The sequence below is a fragment of the Pseudorasbora parva genome, chromosome 14 (genome assembly GCF_024679245.1).
Source record: "Pseudorasbora parva isolate DD20220531a chromosome 14, ASM2467924v1, whole genome shotgun sequence".
Classification (NCBI taxonomy): domain Eukaryota; kingdom Metazoa; phylum Chordata; class Actinopteri; order Cypriniformes; family Gobionidae; genus Pseudorasbora; species Pseudorasbora parva.
Genome location: NC_090185.1, coordinates 8,808,264 through 8,830,599, shown reverse-complemented (window position 1 = coordinate 8,830,599; position 22,336 = coordinate 8,808,264). Strand labels below are relative to the sequence as shown.

At 44.1% G+C, this 22,336-nt stretch overlaps 1 protein-coding gene across 2 annotated transcripts in view; it reads left to right on the top strand.

Annotated features, from left to right (window-relative positions):
- The first annotated feature begins 11,280 nt into the window (after window positions 1-11,280).
- LOC137040028 (carcinoembryonic antigen-related cell adhesion molecule 1-like) overlaps window positions 11,281-22,336 on the top strand; it is a 30,721-nt gene continuing 19,665 nt past the window's right edge. For both annotated transcript variants that reach the window (XM_067415430.1, XM_067415431.1), the window contains exon 1: window positions 11,281-11,375. In XM_067415430.1, coding sequence (XP_067271531.1) covers window positions 11,324-11,375 — 52 coding nt within the window. In that variant the 5' untranslated portion in view covers window positions 11,281-11,323. The remainder of the gene's footprint in view (window positions 11,376-22,336) is intronic.

Here is a 22,336-nt window from a genome sequence, read left to right as displayed (position 1 = left end):
CACTGACACCGACTCACCAAACACACCTGGAGAACATGAACAGGAACATATTTAAAGCTTCTGTTGGTTTAGACTAGGCTGGACGTGAATGCACCTTAAGACCCGCAAGACTTAATATTATGCCTATAAAGTGTGTAAAGTCAAAAGGCATGATTTGTTTGGACAAAATTTGGACTGTAATGTTTATGGCTAATTTGCACAGGATCAGTGAGACGGTGTGTCGACTACACACTACTGGGATTATTAGGAGAAATAGTATATCAGTTCTTTATAGTGGAAAATGATTCATTAGATTATTAAAATATTTCGAAAATGGTTCCTATGGCTTCGCTATAAAAAAAACCTTTATAACCTTTATTTTTGAATTCAGCCCAGAGTAGACTTTATACATCCAACTATTTTATGTCTAGTTGGGGCAACGGCCCCTGATGTTTGAGATTATATGTTAATTGCCTTTTGACTAATTTATTAATTTTTACTTCTGTTGTTGTTCTTTATTAAATAGTATTTTTAAAATAATTTTTAGAGATTGCTATTTGCATGTTTAATACTTGAAACTAATACATTTCACCCAGACAAAACAAAATCACAAAAGCCCCACTGAATTTATTCAGTTAAGAAATGTCTATTATTTCCCCTGACTTTTAACAATAAATACATTTACCAGGCCTGTAAATTACTTAATTTAAGTATTTTTTACTTCATTACTTAACTTTTAATTATCTGGCTAACAGAGACAGCAGTGAGTGAACAGTATATGTTGTTCTGAAATGTTAAGCCATAAAAATGCTTTTTTTAACTTACCAGTCAGACTCCACCAGCAGATACAGAACAATACAAACATGTGGAACATTTTCTACCCGTTCAGTGTCTGATCTAATAAAAACTATCTGCTGATGATCATCAAGCTGGTGTGAATCCTCCCACCACAGTTTGATCCTTCTGTAGTTTCACAGACAATTCTTAAGCTAGTTCCAGACTAAAATGCATGTTTGAGCTGTTTTAACTGAAAGCAACTTGCTCTGATATATATTAAGATAAGCCAAAAGTATTGGGACACCCCTTCAAATCATTGAATTCAGGTGTTCAATCACTTCCATGTCCATAGGTGTATAAAATCAAGCCCTAGATATGCAAACGCTTCTACAAACATTTGTGAAAGAATGGGTCGCTCTCAGGAGCTCAGTGAATTTAAGCTTGGTACGTAATAGGTTTCCAAATGTGCAATAAGTCCTAATAGCTACAGACCTCCAAACTTTGTGTGGTCTTCAGATTAGCTCAAGAACAGTGCATAGTTTATCTGTCTGACAATCCAATGGACAAGTCTAGGTTTGGTGGTTGCCAGGAGAAAGGTACTTTCCTGACTGCATTGTTCCAAGTGTACATTTTGGAGGAGGGGGGATTGTGATCTGGGATTGGTTTTCAGGGGTTGGGTGTGGCCCCTTAGTATCAGTGAAAGGAACTCTTATAAGCATACCAAGACATGTTGGACATTTTCATGCTCCCAACTTTGTGGGAACCTGTTCCAACATGACTGTGCAGCAATACACAGTGTCAGTCCATAAAGACATGGATGAGCAGGTTTGGTGTGGAGGAACTTGACTGGCCTGCACAGAGTCCTGACCTCAACCCGATAGATCACCTTTGGGATGAATTAGAGCGGAGACTGTGAGCCAGGCCTTCTCATCCAACATCAGTGCCTGACCTCACAAATGAGCTTCTAGAAGAATGGGCAGAAATTCCCATAAACACACTCCTAAAGCCTTCCCAGAAGAGTTGAAGCTGTTACAGCTGCAAAGGGTGAGCCAACTCCATATTAAACCCTACAGATTAAGAATGGGATGGCATTAAAGTTCATGTGCATGTAAAGGCAGGCGTCCCAAAACTTTTGGCAATATAGTGTATTTTTTTCTCTTAAGGTGCACACCAGTAGTTTTTTTTTCTAAGGCATGCTTATAAAAGCTTATTAAATCTCCAAATTGAAATAAGGCCTAATCCTGGCTTAATCTAAACCCTGTCTGCAAACCAGGCAGTTTCAATAGTGGAAAAAACAAATATTTTTCTCTCATTTAAAATTGATAATGTAGTTAAATACTTAAAACTGTTTTATAAATTAATTGAATAATCAATTGTGTATGTATAAAACAACTAAACAGTTAAACGCATGTGACCGTCTCTCATTGTCAGTCTCAGTGAGGTGTGACTCTTGCAGCTCATCTGAGTCAAACTGAAACCTGCTGCGGTCTGATTTCTGAGGAAACTGGGTTTGATCTGTTAGATGGACAAACATCTTTTGCATGATAATGGCCAACGGTTTCATCTGTTCATTCTGCAGATGAAGAGCTTCTTCCTGTCCCGCTGAACCTCTCAGTCTGACTTCCTCTCTAGATAAACCTGCTGTACAGAGTAATAATCTACTGAATCAATCCAACAACACTAAAAGAAGTGAGAGAAAAGAGACAGGTCTGCATTCTTTAAACTCTTCAGGCTGGATTATTACCCATAATCCATCATTTGATAAAATACACTGATTTAAATAAAACACTGAAAAGATGGATTTTTGCTGCTTGGTCAATTTTTTAAAGGTGTCATGAACTGGCTTTTTTTAAATTTATACTGTTGTCTAAGGTCAACTAATGACATCTGTGTGGTTTTTACATTAAAAAACATCATAACCAATAAGTAATAGGCTATTTTCTCCACTGGTTTTGAGACTCTCTCCTGAACGCTGGGTTCCGATGGGCACGACGCACTGGAGACTTGGAAGTAAATGCCCACGGCTAGGATTGGATAAGATTTGCATATTTAATGAGCTTCAGCTCCACTGTCATATCTAGCCCCTGTCAGTTCAGTTTACATAAGGGAGATATTATTATAGCGGAAACGGCATCTTGTCTTTATCAAACAAACACAAATATTTATTTCTCATCCACCTGCGATTGTATTACATGGCGCACAAACGTACGATCAGTCCATATTATAAGCGCAAGTCGCACACACATACACATGTGCGTGCCCAGATCAAGAAAGAATTCCTGCCGACGGGCGTACGTTTTGGTATGGTACAGCCCTGGGACTAGTACTATTAAAAGACGTTTTACTCACATTCGTTTGTTGCACCATTCCTGTCGGGTCGAATATAGAAGCACAACATTGTGTCTGCAAATTCAGCACCTGAGACTTATTTACAAATGATTCCGCCAGTGAAATGAAGCAAACACACAAACGGTCTTCCCCACGTGAGCTGGAACTTCATTAGAAATAAATGAAGTATCACACATTCCTAATAGTATGATCCGAAGGAAGCTTATACAGCGACTATGTTTTTTCACAATATCTTGCTATCATCTTCCACAAGATTATTTCACGTTTCTTGCTGCTGGCTATGATCTGAACAGCTCTACGAGTAGGTGGGCGGGGCTACTGAATTAGACGTTCTGTAGAGGTGTTTCATCGCACGATGACGTCAGGATGAAGCACAAGACCGTTTTCTGAGCCTATAAAAGCTTTTCTTTGACTTATAAGGAAGTTTTCAGCTCTGAAACTTACTGGATAATCTTATATTACAATGAACTTTTATATATCAAAAGCTCAAGTGAAAGTAGCCTGACATGTGCGACCCACATCAAGCTGTTTGGTCTGGAAACTCACCATTGACAGCTCAATCCGAGGGGCGGGATAAACGGTTGTCTTTCAAACTCCCTCTGCACGCGATAGGATAGCGCTACACCAACCAGAGCAACGAAGGTGAAACAGAGCTCGCTCCTCGCTGACTGATTAAACATTCGCCGTATCCGGTCGGCTAAACTCCGAACACATCTTCCCTTTTTAAGAATGACTTCAGTGCCGTTCTTTGTTCTTTTCTCAGAGAAAATCTTAACTCCAAGTCTTCCAGAATCGCAGTCAAAGCTGATTCGAAAGACCGCCGTTCGCCAGTATCTGTGTTTACTAGAAGTACGCAAACGCAACTCGGCCTTCATTATGTTAAGCCCCGCCCACCGACTCTATACACGATGTGATTGGCCTGACCAGAGTTTGTCTTTTACAGCTCAGAAATGTATTGAGAGTTGCTAGACGATACTCGTGGCGTTGATAGCCACGAAATATAGCCACGAAAGTCATCGGTAATTTGGACAGCCACGCTAAAAGTGTGCGGTTTTAATAAGAGATAGGACTTTAAGATAAGATTTTAGGACTTTGTGTCGGGCAGAAATTATTTAAGTGTGTAACAACAACAGCAATTTTGTCTGAAATCAGGCTCAATAGAAAAAAATGCGACTCTCATCTTTTCTATAAGCTATATGATAAGAAATAATACAATACTAATAATAAAACCTCCTGAAGTGAATATTGTGTACCGGTTGTCATGACAAAAGTGCGTGAGCATGAGCGCAGCGCCTGCTGATGGTTCGTTCAAATCCTTACAGCTCAGTTTTTTTTTTACTGAATAATAGTTTATTTCTCGTAAAACCTTATTGTATGCTTCCTGGACATTTACCATATATGGCGCACATCTCAATGTATCATTGCATCATACTTTTGTTTAATATTTGTAATGTTTTACCCATAGACTGTAAAAAGAAATATGGACATATTGTCCGTAAGGTCCATAGACATCATATAGACCTATATGATGTCTATGGTGATGTCACCCATAGGATTCCGATTAGCTGTTCTGAAGCTTAAAGGCCCACTAAAAATATATATTTTTTATCTTTTAGTATGACTGTGTTAGCCTTAAAGTTATGAAGAAGCTGGTATGTTTCAAAACAATGACAAAATTTGCATTTAGGAGATTTAGGAGAAAATGTACAGTCTCCCACTTCCGTTAAAACGAATCACAAAGATTTTGGTGACATCATCGCAGACTTCACCTTATCATCAAACCGTCAGTCCAATCAAAATGCTCTCTAGAATCTAAAGCCCGCCCCCTACACTGTTGAAGCGGAAATTGGTCAGTTGTTAACACACATTTACTAATTTCCTCATGGTGAAAGGCACATAGCACACTATATATGCGATAGGAAATGATTCAGTGTAAATATGCTTTCATTTGAGGCGAATAAAGTCTGTTTTCACGTTAGTTTCACACACCGCAGCAGCGCACACACACCAGCGGCTCTGGTCTAAATGTAGACTACAGACACGAGAGCGCAGCGTGGATCATATGCGTGAGTCGGCGCTGACAACAATCATATAGACCCATTTGAATTCTGCACAGAATGCTGCATTTCAAAGCGATATGGAGGAGATTATGATGAAAAACCGTTAGAGGAAACTGGCTTTACCAAACAGAAACAGAAAGGTCCGCTCTTGCGCTCTAGGCAAACTGTATATTAACAAAACGCTATTGGCTGTTTCAAAAAAGGGGAGGAGCTGCTAACAGCTGAAGCCGTTTCAGGGGAAATTACGTCAACACATTGAATAATGCGGCGCGTTTAAAGGCACTTCAGTGGACCTTTAAAGTAGCGGCGAGCTGGGTGTTGCCGTCTTTCGAATGCGTCATCGCGAGTCACTCCCGGATAACAGAAAAAGGGCAAAGAAGCGTGATGTGGGCGGAGCTTAAGTGACGCAATGACTATAGACGGTGGATGAATGGCTATCCACCTGTCACTCAAAGTAACCACGCCCTTAATTATGCAGAACTGTAAGGATTTATATAATTTAAATGAATGAAATGATAAAAAAAAAATACAAAAAATTCACCCCCCTCACAGTTGTCATTGTACCAGGCTGTAAACATGTTTTTTTCTGCTGTAAAGATGGGCATTTTAAAATGGGACTCAATGAGATTCTGCTCCCTTCTGGATCCCTAGTGGCCAGTTGAGGAATTGCGGTTTAAGTCACTTCCATATTGGCTTCAAGAGAAACTGGGGGTGATTGCCGCTTAGAATGCACCAGGCAATGCACCTATCGTGGCATAAACAAACCAAAAGAAGAAGAAGAAGAGTTTGGCTAACAATTGGAGCTTTAGAATGTCTGTGGAAAAAACTAAAGTAATATGCTTTTCAAAGAAAAAGAAATGACAAAGTATTAAACTTAAGTTATATGACAAGGTATTAGAAGTCTCAGAATTTAGGATTCTTGGGATCTAGGTGGATCATAGACTTACTTTTGCATCACACATCAAGAAAGTAGAGAAATGTAAAAAGGGAGTTAATGTTCTCAGGTGTCTTGCCGGAGCAGACTGGGGGGCAACCCGATATTCTTTACAGAGATTTTACTGTGCAATAATTAGGACAAATATTGATTATGGTGGCATTGTATAGTTCAGCAGTGCCTTCCTTACTAAAGAAAGTAAATGGAGTACAATCCCAGGCTCTGCGAATAGCATGTGGAGCACTGAACATCTCCAATCGCTGCTTTACAGGTTGAAATGGCAGAAATGCCTTTAGAAATTAGGAAAATTCTGCTGGAAATGGCATATTGGTGGGGGACATATAGATGCTCATCAAGTTAAAGATGTGTTAAAAAAGTGTTGGGAACATGAATATGCAAACTTAAATAGTTTTGGATGGAATGCTGATAAAGTTGCCAAAGATATTGGAATAGATGGTATAGTCATGAGCAATACAGTAATTAAATCAATTGTACCCCCTTGGCTGTACAAAATGCCTTTAGTGGATATACAATTAAACATTATAAAGAACGAAAAGGATAGGTATTTACCTATGAATATAACAGTGGTAAATTATTTGAAACAAAGCTAATAATAATAGTGTTCAGATATTTACAGATGGGTCTAAAAATCCTCAATCTGGATATACAGCAGCAGCAGTATATATACCGCATATTAAACAAAGCACTGTTAAAAGGCTGTCTAATGATATCTCAGTATTTACAACAGAACTCATGGCAATATTTATAGCAATGTTATGGGTGGAAGAATCTAATATTAGAAATATAGTTATATGCTCTGATTCATTATCAGCTTTGTGCAGCTTAAAAAGTGGAAAGTCAGATTCTAGACAAGATATATTATACGGCATATTACAGATTTTGTACAGAATAAATCCAAAAATGTATTATTTTTATGGGTACCAGCTCATGAAGGCGTTGAGGGAAATGAGATAGTGGATAAGCTGGCAAAGACTGGATTAAAAAAGGATGAAATTGACATAAAGATTCATTAAGTAAAGCTGAAGCTAAGTGCATCTTAAGGAAAGCTGTTATATATGGCAAGATAACGGGAATAAGGAGTTAAAAGGAAGACATCTGTACAGTATTCAGGATAAAGTGGGGAGTGAGAGGAGAAAATTTGGATCCAGAAGAGATGATACAATTATATCAAGACTACGCATTTGGCATACCAGATTAAACTATTATTTACACTTGATAGGCAAAAGTGAGACAGATAGGTATCTATTGTGGAGTGGCAGAAACAGTGGAGCATGTGCTTGTTCACTGTGAAGGATATAATAATGAACGGGCTCAACTTGTGGAAGAACTAAAGAAGATGAATGTTCAATTAGCAATAAAATATTTATTTCACAGTGCACAGGAACAATAAAAAAGTGTATCCTATATCATTTAAGTTTTTGAAAGATATACGTTTGTTATACAAAAAATAAGGGATTTATACAGGGTTTTTATTTATTTATATATAGATAATAGTTTTCTTTTTCATCATCCTAGGTATTCATACTACATCCCAGTAGGTGGCGGAAATGCACCAAAAGCTGGTTTGCCAACCGCCATTAAACTCAAAAGAAGAAGGGAGACTACGTAATTGCGCGTTGCATTCTGGGCAGTTACCGCCATGTTTTAGGTCACGCTCAGGAGGCGAGTACAATGCTAACCAAGGGGGTAATCTAGCGCTCGGAAAGCGTTCCACCCCTAGGGGCCGCCATTGCTAACCAAGCCATCACCTGCTGTTAGCATCCCATTGACTCCCATTCATTTTTGAGTCACTTTGACAGTGAATAACTTTACATCTGAGACGTTTAAAGACTCCATCTGTCCATTGTTTATTTCTAAAGAAACACGACAATGCATAAAAGGCTCCATTACCTTGTATCTTACACTATCGCCCCGCAGAAGCTGTTTTTGTAAAAATAGGCTAACGATTGCGTCATAACCAACGCGACTCTGTCGCACAGTTGAGAAATTACCGTATAGACCTGAAGAGACGCTCGCAGGCAATCTTTTACTGTCTATGAGGCAGTCGGGGGGACGTGGAGACATAAAGCCTGATAAAGTCAAGGGGGAAGAATGAGGAGAAGCCCATAGTGAGCCAAAAGCAACGGGAGAAAATATTTAAACAACGTGATTCAGATTTCCCTTTCCACAACTACTAGAAGACCTACAGCTGTCAGACAGGAGGCTCACGTCACATCTACGTCCTCAAGCTCAGTCTGAGCCTGCGCAGTTCGCTCAGCCATCAGGAAGTGAGTGCCCCTAGGTTGACTTCATTATTTCGCCGTTGACGTCAATGGGGTCGCTGTGCCCATTTCTTTTACTGTCTATGATGCTAACACATACGAATCACTAGAGAGAAAAAACGACTGTATTCACGTTAATACTTTTTAAGAACTGCTTGAACTCACTTAGACTGAATGTAGGCCTACTAATATTTGAATCTCTTGCGTAGGCTACATAATCACTCAGTCGTACGGCCAGGACATTGCACACATATTCATCTCATTTCATACAATCAGAAATCATACTACCGTGCCGTCTATCGAACCACACAGGGCTACACATTGATTTCTCTTTCGCAGTTTTATTTTTAATATAGCCTAACGAAAAAGTCAGTATCTGATATTTAAAATAATATTGCTTGATCTCAGCCAGATTTGTTTAATCAACATCATATCGTAATTCCGTAGCATAAAACACTAAACAGTTTTACTGGACTTAAAAGGTACAAGTACAAGAGTACTGAGAGAAGCAATGAAGAATTTCCAGATGTGCTATATTATGGCGTAAGCAGTTCAGAAAGCATAAATCTGTAATATATATCTGTTATGAATTATAAATAAATAAACACAAATTATAAAGACACATTTAGGGTAAGCTGTTTATTTTCATTGAGTTTTACTTTCACCTGTTGTTTCCAAGCTGGTAAACTGAAAAATTGCGCATCATTTGAGGTTTTTTCCCCCCACGCAGTTCATGAGAGCGGATAGCAGTCCATAACACAGCAAGCGTAGCGTTACACCATTATAATGTGTTTTTAACTATCTAACACAAGTTTTTACGTCTACCTACACTACTCGCTGATGTAGTGTCTGTGTCCTAAAGTCCACGAATGAGATCCAATGTGCTGTTTCCTGGAGGGAAAGCTAAACAATCACACTCAATTTGCGATTCGGTTTCCACTCCGGTCGTGAGTGCGATTATGGCAGTTAATGACACAACACGTTTCACCATTGTAACTTTTTTTTTTTAGCTGAACTAGTTCTACTTTTAGAACGAAAAGCGTCAATTTCCTATACAACACAGTATCGACAGCGGCCATGATCTAAAGTCCCAAAATGCATTACGTTGCTAACGTCACGGTCCCAGACTAACTTTTTTTTTTTTTTTTTTTTTTGTGCACACGGTGTGAGCCGTGTGCAGGGTTGCCATATTGGGCGGTTTTGCAATCTATTATGCGGGCAAAAATGGGTTTGGGTGGGTGGATAAAATTTGGGCTGGTTTTGGATCAGTGCGGCGGGTTTTTTGTAGCCGAAACACTGGCACTTCAGATCCTTCTTCCTGCGACCCTCTGTTCAACAGGCAGCAGTCTCACTCACACACACACACACACACACACACACACACACACACACACACACACACACACACACACACACACACACACACACACTACAGCTCTAGCTTGGCTGACGTGCTTTGTGTAGCGATGGCCCGCCGTGCACGAACGTTCTGCTTCTGCAAAGACTGACACATGTTGTCTAAATAATATGGTCAGCGCGATTTTCATGTAGGCTAATGTTATTCATGACTATGCATGTTTCATGTATTTGAAATAATTGAAATGTTAAAGAGGGTTATTTTGTATATCCATATATCGACTCAATGTTTTCATGTTAGGCTTTTGTTCCAAGCGACTTTTATTGACAATAATTGATTGCCTAAGAGTTGATCACATTATTTTCCGTGACATAAGCTTATAGTTTAATAGTATAATAGTCAGACTGAGGATGCTTTTTTCGTCCATTCCGTTTTCCATTTTTAAACCAGAAATACAATATGGAAAAGCAGTTTCTTTTTTTTCTTCTTTTTTTCCCCACGGATTAATAGCTAGAATTAGCAGATAGGCTAAAAGGTAATTGTCTTAAATAATATTTAATAATATTAAAAAAAAATCTTAAGTAATATTAAAAATAATATAAATTATTTACATATATATATATATATATATATATATATATATATATATATATATATATATATATATATATATATATATATATATATATATATATTTTTTTTTTTTTTTTTTTTAAGTGCCCATAAGCAGTGCCTTTTCTTCTGGAATCAATAGAATGACCACGGACAGAGGCATAGGAAGTCTGTGTACTTTTTTGTTCATTTATTATTCTATTTCGGAATGAAAGATGTAATTTAAAAAAGGGTGCAGCTTGATTTTTTGTTTAAAAGAAAAAATGCAGAAATGGCTGTATTTTGTTTTCCAAATGTATTGTCATCAAATAATAGTATTAGATAATTGGACGACATTTCCGATAATTTTTTTATTTTTAGGCCTAATCATTATTTGTAAGTTTATTGTTTCATTTGACTGATCATCTTTATCTGGAAATAATTGTACAAAAGAAAATTTGTAAAAGTATTTTTTTTATATAAATCTGTTCGTTTTTAGTTTATAAAAATGCAAAACGTAACAATTTTTTTTTAAAATCCAAAAATAAGTTATTTTATTTTGTGCGCATGGAATTTGTGTATAGCCTACGTTTTGATATAAATTTTGTTATTCAACATAGTAGGCCTATTTAAAAATACAACAACCATTCCATTTAATTTTTTATTTATTTTTGCTGGTATCTGCTATTTTAGCTATCAAAATCCAGTGTTCGGCACTTTGCGGACGTGAGTTTTTGTTGTAGATGTCTGTCTTTATTTAAAAAAAAAAAAAAAAAAAAAAAAAAAAATTGTTGTGTATTGTGCTAATTAATTGAGATTTCTTACAGCTCTTACAGGTTTTTGGCCTTGTCTGTTCCGTTGCTTCTATTACTCTCCCCTTTTTTGTAAGTCGCTTTGGATAAAAGCGTCTGCTAAATGATTAAATGTAAATGTAAATGTAAATCTGGCAACCCTGGCACACGGTGTGAGCCGTGTGCACAAAAACGAAGAGGCAATGAAGCTTTTCTTTATTTTGCTCTTGTTGCTCTGGTGTTTACTCGACCATGGTAAGACATTTATGTAATAATCTTTCTTCCTACCGACGATGAAAAAGAAGAGGGTTGTTTGCATCAGCTCTAATCGCTTTATATTCGACAGAATTGCATTATCGTTGCATTATTTGCTCGATCATGGCAAAACTTTAACGTATTTGTGGAAATCTCACTTACTGTCAACCAAACGAATGTTTGCACATTCAAAACCAAACCCAGAAAATTTGGTGGGGTAATTTGTGTTCTTGTTTAGTACTGTTCTAATCACTGATCTATGCCCTGTCCCAAATTACATAACGTTACTTCATGAATCATGTGCAAACAAAAAACAAAAGTATGAACCTGGCGTCCTCCATTCTTTCCGACAGTATGCACCTGAACAAGGGAAGTAGGAAACTTATGATAGCACTTGAAGGCTACAATAACTGTCATGCGTTAAGCATATTAGGGACGTCGTCCTTGCGTTCAGTCTGCCTGACGTTTTTTCTCTCCTAATCCGTGCTCCTTTACTATATTTTACAATAATATAATACCTACAGCCGACTGTCCAATAAATGTTTTCATTTCCTATACAATATATGATATAGTGAATTACAAAAAAAAAAAAAATGATATGTGTAAAATCTGAATTGAGAAACTATGAACAAAAGCTCTGTGATAGTGAGCAGTGGCGGAGCCAGACGATGTAAACATTCGGGGCTTAGCCCAAACCTAGGGGGGGTCCGGGGGTATACTCCCCCGGGGAGATTTTTTTTCCATTTACATCAGCTAAATGCACTATTTTTCAGGCTGTTTGAGATAATAGAATGCCTAAAAATCTATATACTATCTGGGAAAATAAGTTCCCTTTCGAGAGAGGTTCCTCGTATTACGTATGGGAAAAACTCCTTTTCTCGAGAATGTGAAGCAAAATTTTATTAATAAAGGTATCTATGTAAAGCACAGCGCGAGGAGCGCTCTGATTGGCCGGGCCGCGGCAACTGCAGGAACCTATGGTGAGGCGGCTGAGAGGAACGAACCAATGGGGGGCGTTCCAGAAGCCCGCCGAAAAAGGTGCTTATATTTGCATACAGGAGGCTATATAAGACCCTAATTCGCCATAGGTGTCAGATTTTATCTCCTTCAGCGATACCTTCGCTGATCTCCGGAAGAAGCACCGCCGTTGAAAAGGCACCAGCGGAACCTGCAGCTGAGGACGACGGACTCCCTCTCCGCCTTCTCTGCCGTTCCAGCTACGCCATCCGGCGTTATATATCCTTTAAACTGTGTCTATGTTGAGTGTTGTAATGTGTTTGTGTGTGTGTTGCCGCTGCAACGCCACTTCTAGAGCTTACAGGCTTGTTCTATTTGAGGACTCTCTCGTTCCGCCGGAGCTCTTTCTCACTCTCCCTCTGCTCTCGTCCCATCGCGCTGAATAGCGCCGCGGAAAGAGAGAATGTTAGAGGACATGAGCACACTCAAGCCGAAGCTCTCTTCACTCTGCCGCCGCCGCGGCTCTTCTTCCGCCGCTGCCGCAGAGTTGTCCTCACTCTTCTCTCATTCCGTCGCGCTACAGCCGCGGACAGAGAATACTAGAGTGAATAGGCGAACTCGAGCCGAAGCTCTCGTCACTATACCGTCGCGCTGAGGAGGCGCCGCGGACAGACGGAGTTTTTCCTCACTCTTCCTCTTCTCTAGTTCAGTCGCGATATCGCCGCGGACAGAGAATACTAGAGTGAATAAACTTACTCAAGCCGAAGCTCTCGCCGTGCTAGAAGCGCCGCGGACAGAGTTTTTCCTCACGGTTCCAATTCTCTCGTTCTGTCGCTCTATCGCCGCGGACAGAGAATACTAGAGTGAATAAACAAACTCGAGCCGAAGCTCTCGCCGTGCTAGAAGCGCCACGGACAGAGTTTTTCCTCACGCTTCCAATTCTCGTTCTGTCGCTCTATCGCCGCGGACAGAGAATACTAGAGTGAATAAACTTACTCGAGCCGAAGCTCTCGCCGTGCTAGAAGCGCCGCGGACAGAGTTTATCCTCACGCTTCCAATTCTCGTTCTGTCGCTCTATCGCCGCGGACAGAGAATACTAGAGTGAATAAACAAGCTCGAGCTGAAGCTCTCGTCGTGCTAGAAGCGCCGCGGACAGAGTTCCCTTTCGAGAGAGGTTCCTCGTATTACGTATGGGAAAAACTCCTTTTCTCGAGAATGTGAAGCAAAACTTTTAATAAAGGTATCTATGTAAAGCGCAGTGAGCTGCACGGCCATAGCCCAGCGCGAGGAGCGCTCTGATTGGCCGGGCTGCGGCAACTGCAGGAACCTATGGTGAGGCGGCTGAGAGGAACGAACCAATGGGGGGCGTTCCAGAAGCCCGCCGAAAAAGGTGCTTATATTTGCATACAGGAGGCTATATAAGACCCTAATTCGCCATAGGTGTCAGATTTTATCTCCTTCAGCGATACCTTCGCTGGTCTCCGGAAGAAGCACCGCCGTTGAAAAGGCACCAGCGGAACCTGCAGCTGAGGACGACGGACTCCCTCTCCGCCTTCTCTGCCGTTCCAGCTACGCCATCCGGCGTTATATATCCTTTAAACTGTGTCTATGTTGAGTGTTATATGTGTTTGTGTGTGTGTTGCCGCTGCAACGCCACTTCTAGAGCTTACAGGCTTGTTCTACTCGAGGACTCTCTCGTTCCGCCGCGTCGTTAAGCGCCGCGGAAAGACGGAGCTCTTCTCACTCTCCCTCTGCTCTCGTCCCGTCGCGCTGAATAGCGCCGCGGAAAGAGAGAATGTTAGAGGACATGAGCACACTCAAGCCGAAGCTCTCTTCACTCTGCCGCCGCCGCGGCTCTTCTTCCGCCGCTGCCACAGAGTTGTTCCCTCTTCTCTCATTCCGTCGCGCTACAGCCGCGGACAGAGAATACTAGAGTGAATAGGCGAACTCGAGCCGAAGCTCTCGTCACTATACCGTCGCGCTGAGGAGGCGCCGCGGACAGACGGAGTTTTTCCTCAGTCTTCCTCTTCTCTAGTTCAGTCGCGATATCGCCGCGGACAGAGAATACTAGAGTGAATAAACAAACTCGAGCCGAAGCTCTCGCCGTGCTAGAAGCGCCGCGGACAGAGTTTTACCTCACGCTTCCAATTCTCTCGTCCTGTCGCTCTATCGCCGCGGACAGAGAATACTAGAGTGAATAAACAAACTCGAGCCGAAGCTCTCGCCGTGCTAGAAGCGCCGCGGACAGAGTTTTACCTCACGCTTCCAATTCTCTCGTCCTGTCGCTCTATCGCCGCGGACAGAGAATACTAGAGTGAATAAACAAACTCGAGCCGAAGCTCTCGCCGTGCTAGAAGCGCCGCGGACAGAGTTTTACCTCACGCTTCCAATTCTCTCGTCCTGTCGCTCTATCGCCGCGGACAGAGAATACTAGAGTGAATAAACAAACTCGAGCCGAAGCTCTCGCCGTGCTAGAAGCGCCGCGGACAGAGTTTTACCTCACGCTTCCAATTCTCTCGTCCTGTCGCTCTATCGCCGCGGACAGAGAATACTAGAGTGAATAAACAAACTCGAGCCGAAGCTCTCGCCGTGCTAGAAGCGCCGCGGACAGAGTTTTACCTCACGCTTCCAATTCTCTCGTCCTGTCGCTCTATCGCCGCGGACAGAGAATACTAGAGTGAATAAACAAACTCGAGCCGAAGCTCTCGCCGTGCTAGAAGCGCCGCGGACAGAGTTTTACCTCACGCTTCCAATTCTCTCGTCCTGTCGCTCTATCGCCGCGGACAGAGAATACTAGAGTGAATAAACAAACTCGAGCCGAAGCTCTCGCCGTGCTCATTCTACCGCCGCCGTGCTGAAGCGCTGCGGACAGAGAATACTAGAGTAAGTTAGACGAGCGAGCTCGGGCTGTTGGGTATGTCAAGAACAATGTCGCTGCAGCGCGCGCTTACTGCCAAGGAAGTTGTAATGGCTGCCTTGTCATGATAGCGCGCGCCCCTTCCACAGCGCGTTGCTGACTAGAGCGCGGCTTACGTCATAGCACGCGCTCACTGTCAGAGCATAAGGGCGTCGGAAAATGGCTGCCAAGCTAAGCCCTTTTTTTCACTCTATCACTTCCAGTCCCCTTTATTCAGGCGGCTGGAAAGGTTTTTACACTGTAGACAAAGTGTCCACTACACAGTGTGCACCCCTACATAAGCACTGTTAATTCAGCCTCACAAAATCACAAATAAATCCCGCCGCGGCCGGATTACACCATATAAAGTCAACTAGCCTTATTGCAGTCAACTAGCCTGTGGTCAAACACGCTTGTCTGCATGCGCGCTTTCAGTCTAGACTAGAGCATAACGGCATTGTGGAATGGCTCACATACCACCCGCACTTCCTTACATTCTCCCAGTTCCCTTAAGTTAAGTGACTGGAGATGAAATATTGCAGTCAACTAGCCTGTGTTAAACACGCTCGTCTGCACACTATGCTGTGTGCGTTTACCCCTGTGGATTTGCTCACTGGTTTGCACCGTGGGTATTCTACGTAGGTTGTGCGCCACTGCACATTGTTTACACTACACACAAAAGAGCTTTCTATGTAGGAAATGTGCCCACTTTACAGTCTGCACTCCTGCACCCAAGCACTTTTCACAAAGTTCACTCTCGCACACACAATATAAATGTGAGGCGTGCGCCCACTGCAAAGCCTGCACCGCCAAAACTAACACTATCCCCACAGTGTTACAAGCAGTGTTACAGCACAAGCAACCCGGCTAACAGGCCCCTATTACTAAGCGGCCAGCCCCCGAATCTAATTCAACCCCTGGCTTTACGAGCCCAGGCCTGGCAGGCCATTCCTGGTATATAATATTGGGTGTTGAACATATAAAACGAGGTTCTCGCTACAGTTTTGCTCGCAGACCCCGCGATTCAAGCCGTGGTCGAGCCCTCTGTAAGAAGCAGTGTCAGTCACGTGCTTCTCGCTGAGGCATTGAGACTGTTAAAGGAGAGAGCGGCGAAAACAGTACACCCGACGCTAGCGAGTCAGGTTTTTACTGTCGCTAATTCCTCATGCCGAAAATGGGTGGCGGTCTCAGGCCCATTTTCCAGGCATCTGAACAAAGCACTTATGACACGCTCGTTTCAAGGTGCTGACGGTGAAACAAATCCTCGCGCACATTCGCCCCGGGGATTGGGTTTTCTCAATAGATCTGAAAAACGCATACTTCACGTTACGATAACCCCCCACCCCCACTACAGGCCATTCTTGAGATTCGCCTTCGAGGGGCAGGCTTATCAGTACAGTCATTGTCATAGACTCAAGACTTACGGCATAAGAACCGTGCATGGCTAAGCATCTCCTTTTATGGGCAGAGCACAATCTGAGCTCCCTAAGGGCGGCTTACGTGCCAGGTATTCTGAATCAGGGTCTGGACATGTTATCCAGAGGACCCATGTCCCCAGGGGGATGGTCCCTTTACCCGCGAACAATTCAGCTCGCACAGCACACGCTGCCCAATATTTTTTCTGCAAACGCAGGGATGCCCTGGCCCATGTTGGCCCAGACTCCCTCTATATGTTCCCTCCGATCGCGATCCAGCTGCAGCCTGTGCTTTTTAATAGCCCCACTTTGGAAGAACCGTACATGGTTCTCCATACTGTTTCAGCTGTCAGACACAGCCCCATGCCTATTCTGCCAATGAAAGGGAAGGTCTGGCATCCCAATCCCGAGCTGTGGGCCCTCCACGTATGGCCCATCAACGGTATCCGGGAACCTCTCTGACAAGTTATGAACACTATTTCGGAAGCTAGAGCCCCTGCTATCTGGCAGCTCTGCTTTGAAGTGGTCAGTGGTTTTCTAACCAATGTGCTACGCGAAACATCGACGCACACTCATGCGAACTGGCGGAACCGCTCGCTTTCTCCAAGAGCTAATGGATGCGGGTCGTCCCCCCTCCATACTCGGGGTGTGTGTCTCCGCCATAGCAGCTAGCCACGCTCCGATCGCGGCACATTCACTAGGGAAAAGTGATCTTATTGTGTGTTTTCTTAAAGGGGCCAGGAGATTCAGCCCGCCTTGCCCCTACCTCGGTCCCTATTTGGGACCTCGCCATGGTTTTGGAGGCCGTGAAGGGTTCCCCCTCCTAACCACTTCAGAACACGAGCTTGAAGCACATATCACTCAAAACCGTTTTTCTGCTGGCTGTGGCCTCGGTTAACCGAGTGGGTGGCTTACCTGCACTCTCCGTGAGCCCTTCCTGTCTTGAGTTTGGGTCCAGCAACTTCAAGGTTGTGCTCAAACCGAGGCATGGTTTTATGCTGAAAGTGCTATCAACCCCTTCAGTATGCAGGTCTTTGCACTGCTTAACCCGCGTCTCAGAGAGAATAAGACGCAAACCTATTCTGCCCAGTCAGAGCATTGAGATTGTATCTAGAGCGCTCCGCCCCCTTCAGGCAGTCGGATCAGCTCTTCATTGCTTCGGTGGCCGCACTAAAGTTTGTGCTGTCATGAAACAGTCTCTCACACTGGATAGTGGATGCAGTCCCACTAGCATATAGGTCCAGGACCTAACCTGTCCTACAGGCATTTAAGCCCACTCCTCTAGAGGCATGGCCTCATCTTGGGCTTGGTCGTGTGACATTTCTTTGGAAGATATCTGTGCGGCGGCAGGCTGGGCCTCTCCGTCCACTTTTATCAGATTCTACAAGTTGGAGGTTCCAGCTCTACAAGCAGGGCTTCTCTCCATCTAGGCTCTATCTTGACCCTGGCAAACAGATTGCCTTACATTTTGGCCTGTACACATTAGTCCTTAAGCACTATTCATTCATCATAAGATCCGACTATGTCCGATCAGCTGTTCAAACGAACCGACTCTTCCGGTTCTTCATTCCCCTTATAAGCCGCCTCTGTCGGTGTCTCGGGGGTTTATAACATGTGCTTTGGGTATACTGGGTCAGTCAGCACACACGGCGCTTTACATTGTGTTCCCATACGTAATACGAGGAACCTCTCTCGAAAGGGAACGTACTCGGTTACTTTCGTAACCTCGGTTCCCTGAGAGAGAGGAACGAGTATTACGTTTTGTGCCGTGTTTATGCTTCTCAGGTATCGCTTCAGTCGATCTTAAAACCTGACACCTATGGCGAATTAGGGTCTTATATAGCCTCCTGTATGCAAATATAAGCACCTTTTTCGGCGGGCTTCTGGAACGCCCCCCATTGGTTCGTTCCTCTCAGCCGCCTCACCATAGGTTCCTGCAGTTGCCGCAGCCCGGCCAATCAGAGCGCTCCTCGCGCTGGGCTATGGCCGTGCAGCTCACTGCGCTTTACATAGATACCTTTATTAAAAGTTTTGCTTCACATTCTCGAGAAAAGGAGTTTTTCCCATACGTAATACTCGTTCCTCTCTCTCAGGGAACCGAGGTTACGAAAGTAACCGAGTACGTTTTTCCTCACGCTTCCAATTCTCTCGTTCTGTCGCTCTATCGCCGCGGACAGAGAATACTAGAGTGAATAAACTAACTCGAGCCGAAGCTCTCGCCGTGCTCATTCTACTGCCGTCGTGCTGAAGCGCTGCGGACAGAGAATACTAGAGTAAGTTAGACGAGCGAGCTCGGGCTGTTGGGTATGTCAAGAACAATGTCGCTGCAGCGCTCACTTACTGCCAAGGAAGTTGTAATGGCTGCCTTGTCATGATAGCGCACGCGCGCCCCTTCCACAGCGCGTTGCTGACTAGAGCGCGACTTACGTCATAGCACGCGCTCACTGTCAGAGCATAAGGGCGTCGGAAAATGGCTGCCAAGCTAAGCCCTTTTTTCACTCTATCACTTCCAGTCCCCTTTATTCAGGCGGCTGGAAAGGTTTTTACACTGTAGACAAAGTGTCCACTACACAGTGTGCACCCCTACATAAGCACTGTTAATTCAGCCTCACAAAATCACAAATAAATCCCGCCGCGGCCGGATTACACCATATAAAGTCAACTAGCCTTATTGCAGTCAACTAGCCTGTGGTCAAACACGCTTGTCTGCATGCGCGCTTTCAGTCTAGACTAGAACATAACGGCATTGTGGAATGGCTCACATACCACCCGCACTTCCTTACATTCTCCCAGTTCCCTTAAGTTAAGTGACTGGAGATGAAATATTGCAGTCAACTAGCCTGTGTTAAACACGCCCGCCTGCACACTAATGCTGTGTGCGTTTACCCCTGTGGATTTGCTCACTGGTTTGCACCGTGGGTATTCTACGTAGGTTGTGCGCCACTACACATTGTTTACACTACACACAAAAGAGCTTTCTATGTAGGAAATGTGCCCACTTTACAGTCTGCACTCCTGCACCCAAGCACTTTTCACAAAGTTCACTCTCGCACACACAATATAAATGTGAGGCGCGCGCCCACTGCAAAGCCTGCACCGCCAAAACTAACACTATCCCCACAGTGTTACAAGCAGTGTTACAGCACAAGCAACCCGGCTAACAGGCCCCTATTACTAACCGGCCAGCCCCCGAATCTAATTCAACCCCTGGCTTCACGAGCCCAGGCCTGGCAGGCCATTCCTGGTATATAATATTGGGTGTTGAACATATAAAACGAGGTTCTCGCTACAGTTTTGCTCGCAGACCCCGCGATTCAAACCGTGGTCGAGCCCTCAGTAAGAAACAGTGTCAGTCACGTGCTTTTCGCTGAGGCATTGAAACTGTTAAAGGAGAGAGCGGCGGAAACAGTACACCCGACGCTAGCGAGTCAGGTTTTTACTGTCGCTAATTCCTCATGCCGAAAATGGGTGGCGGTCTCAGGCCCATTTTCCAGGCATCTGAACAAAGCACTTATGACACGCTCGTTTCAAGGTGCTGACGGTGAAACAAATCCTCGCGCACATTCGCCCCGGGGATTGGGTTTTCTCAATAGATCTGAAAAACGCATACTTCACGTTACGATAACCCCCTCTACAGGCCATTCTTGAGATTCACCTTCGAGGGGCAGGCTTATCAGTACAGTCATTGTCATAGACTCAAGACTCAACGAGCGTCTTACGGCATAAGAACCACCACGTCTTGATAGCGTACATAAAATCGCTAGGGCAGCCGAGATCAGACTCTCTTCACTGCATGGCTAAGCATCTCCTTTTATGGGCAGAGCACAATCTGAGCTCCCTAAGGGCGGCTAACGTGCCAGGTATTCTGAATCAGGGTCCGGACATGTTATCCAGAGGACCCATGTCCCCAGGGGGATGGTCCCTTTACCCGCAAACGATTCAGCTCACACAGCACACGGTGCCCAATATTTTTTCTGCAAACGCAGGGATGCCCTGGCCCATGTTGGCCCAGACTCCCTCTATATGCTCCCTCCGATCGCGATCCAGCTGCAAGCCTGTGCTTTTTAATAGCCCCACTTTGGAAGAACCGCACATGGTTCTCCAAACTGTTTCAGCTGTCAGACACAGCCCCATGGCCTATTCCGCCAACGAAAGGGAAGATCTGGCATCCCAATCCCGAGCTGTGGGCCCTCCACGTATGGCCCATCAACGGTATCCGGGAACCTCTCTGACAGGTTATGAACACTATTTCGGAAGCTAGAGCCCCTGCTATCTGGCAGCTCTGCTTTGAAGTGGTCAGTGGTTTTCTAACCAGTGTGCTACGCGAAACATCGACGCACACTCATGCGAACTGGCGGAACTGCTCGCTTTCTCCAAGAGCTAATGGACGCGGGTCATCCCCCCTCCATACTCGGGGTGTGTGTCTCCGCCATAGCAGCTAGCCACGCTCCGATCGCGGCACATTCACTAGGGAAAAGTGATCTTATTGTGTGTTTTCTTAAAGGGGCCAGGAGATTCAGCCCGCCTTGCCCCTACCTCGGTCCCTATTTGGGACCTCGCCATGGTTTTGGAGGCCGTGAAGGGTTCCCCCTCCTAACCACTTCAGACCACGAGCTTGAAGCACATATCACTCAAAACCGTTTTTCTGCTGGCTGTGGCCTCGGTTAAGCGAGTGGGTGGCTTACCTGCACTCTCCTTGAGCCCTTCCTGTCTTGAGTTTGGGTCCAGCAACTTCAAGGTTGTGCTCAAACCGAGGCATGGTTTTATGCTGAAAGTGCTATCGTCTCAGAGAGAATAAGACGCAAACCTATTCTGCCCAGTCAGAGCATTGAGATTGTATCTAGAGCGCTCCGCCCCCTTCAGGCAGTCGGATCAGCTCTTCATTGCTTCGGTGGCCGCACTAAAGTTGTGCTGTCATGAAACAGACTCTCACACTGGATAGTGGATGCAGTCCCACTAGCATATAGGTCTAGGACCTAACCTGTCCTACAGGCATTCAAGCCCACTCCTCTAGAGGCATGGCCTCATCTTGGGCTTGGTCGTGTGGCATTTCTTTGGAAGATATCTGTGCGGCGGCAGGCTGGGCCTCTCCGTCCACTTTTATCAGATTCTACAAGTTGGAGGTTCAAGCTCTACAAGCAGGGCTTCTCTCCATCTAGGCTCTTTCTAGACCCTGACAAACAGATTGCCTTATGTTTTGGCCTGTACACATTAGCCCTCAAGCACTTATTCATTCATCATAAGATCCGACTATGTCCGATCAGCTGTTCAAACGAACCGACTCTTCCGGTTCTTCATTCCCCTTATAAGCCGCCTCTGTCGGTCTATCGGGGGTTTATTAACATGTGCTTTGGGTATACTGGGTCAGTCAGCACACACGGCGCTTTACATTGTGTTCCCATACGTAATACGAGGAACCTCTCTCGAAAGGGAACGTACTCGGTTACTTTCGTAACCTCGGTTCCCTGAGAGAGAGGAACGAGTATTACGTTCCGTGCCGTGTTTATGCTTCTCAGGTATCGCTTCAGTCGATCTTAAAACCTGACACCTATGGCGAATTAGGGTCTTATATAGCCTCCTGTTTGCAAATATAAGCACCTTTTTCGGCGGGCTTCTGGAACGCCCCCCATTGGTTCGTTCCTCTCAGCCGCCTCACCATAGGTTCCTGCAGTTGCCGCGGCCCGGCCAATCAG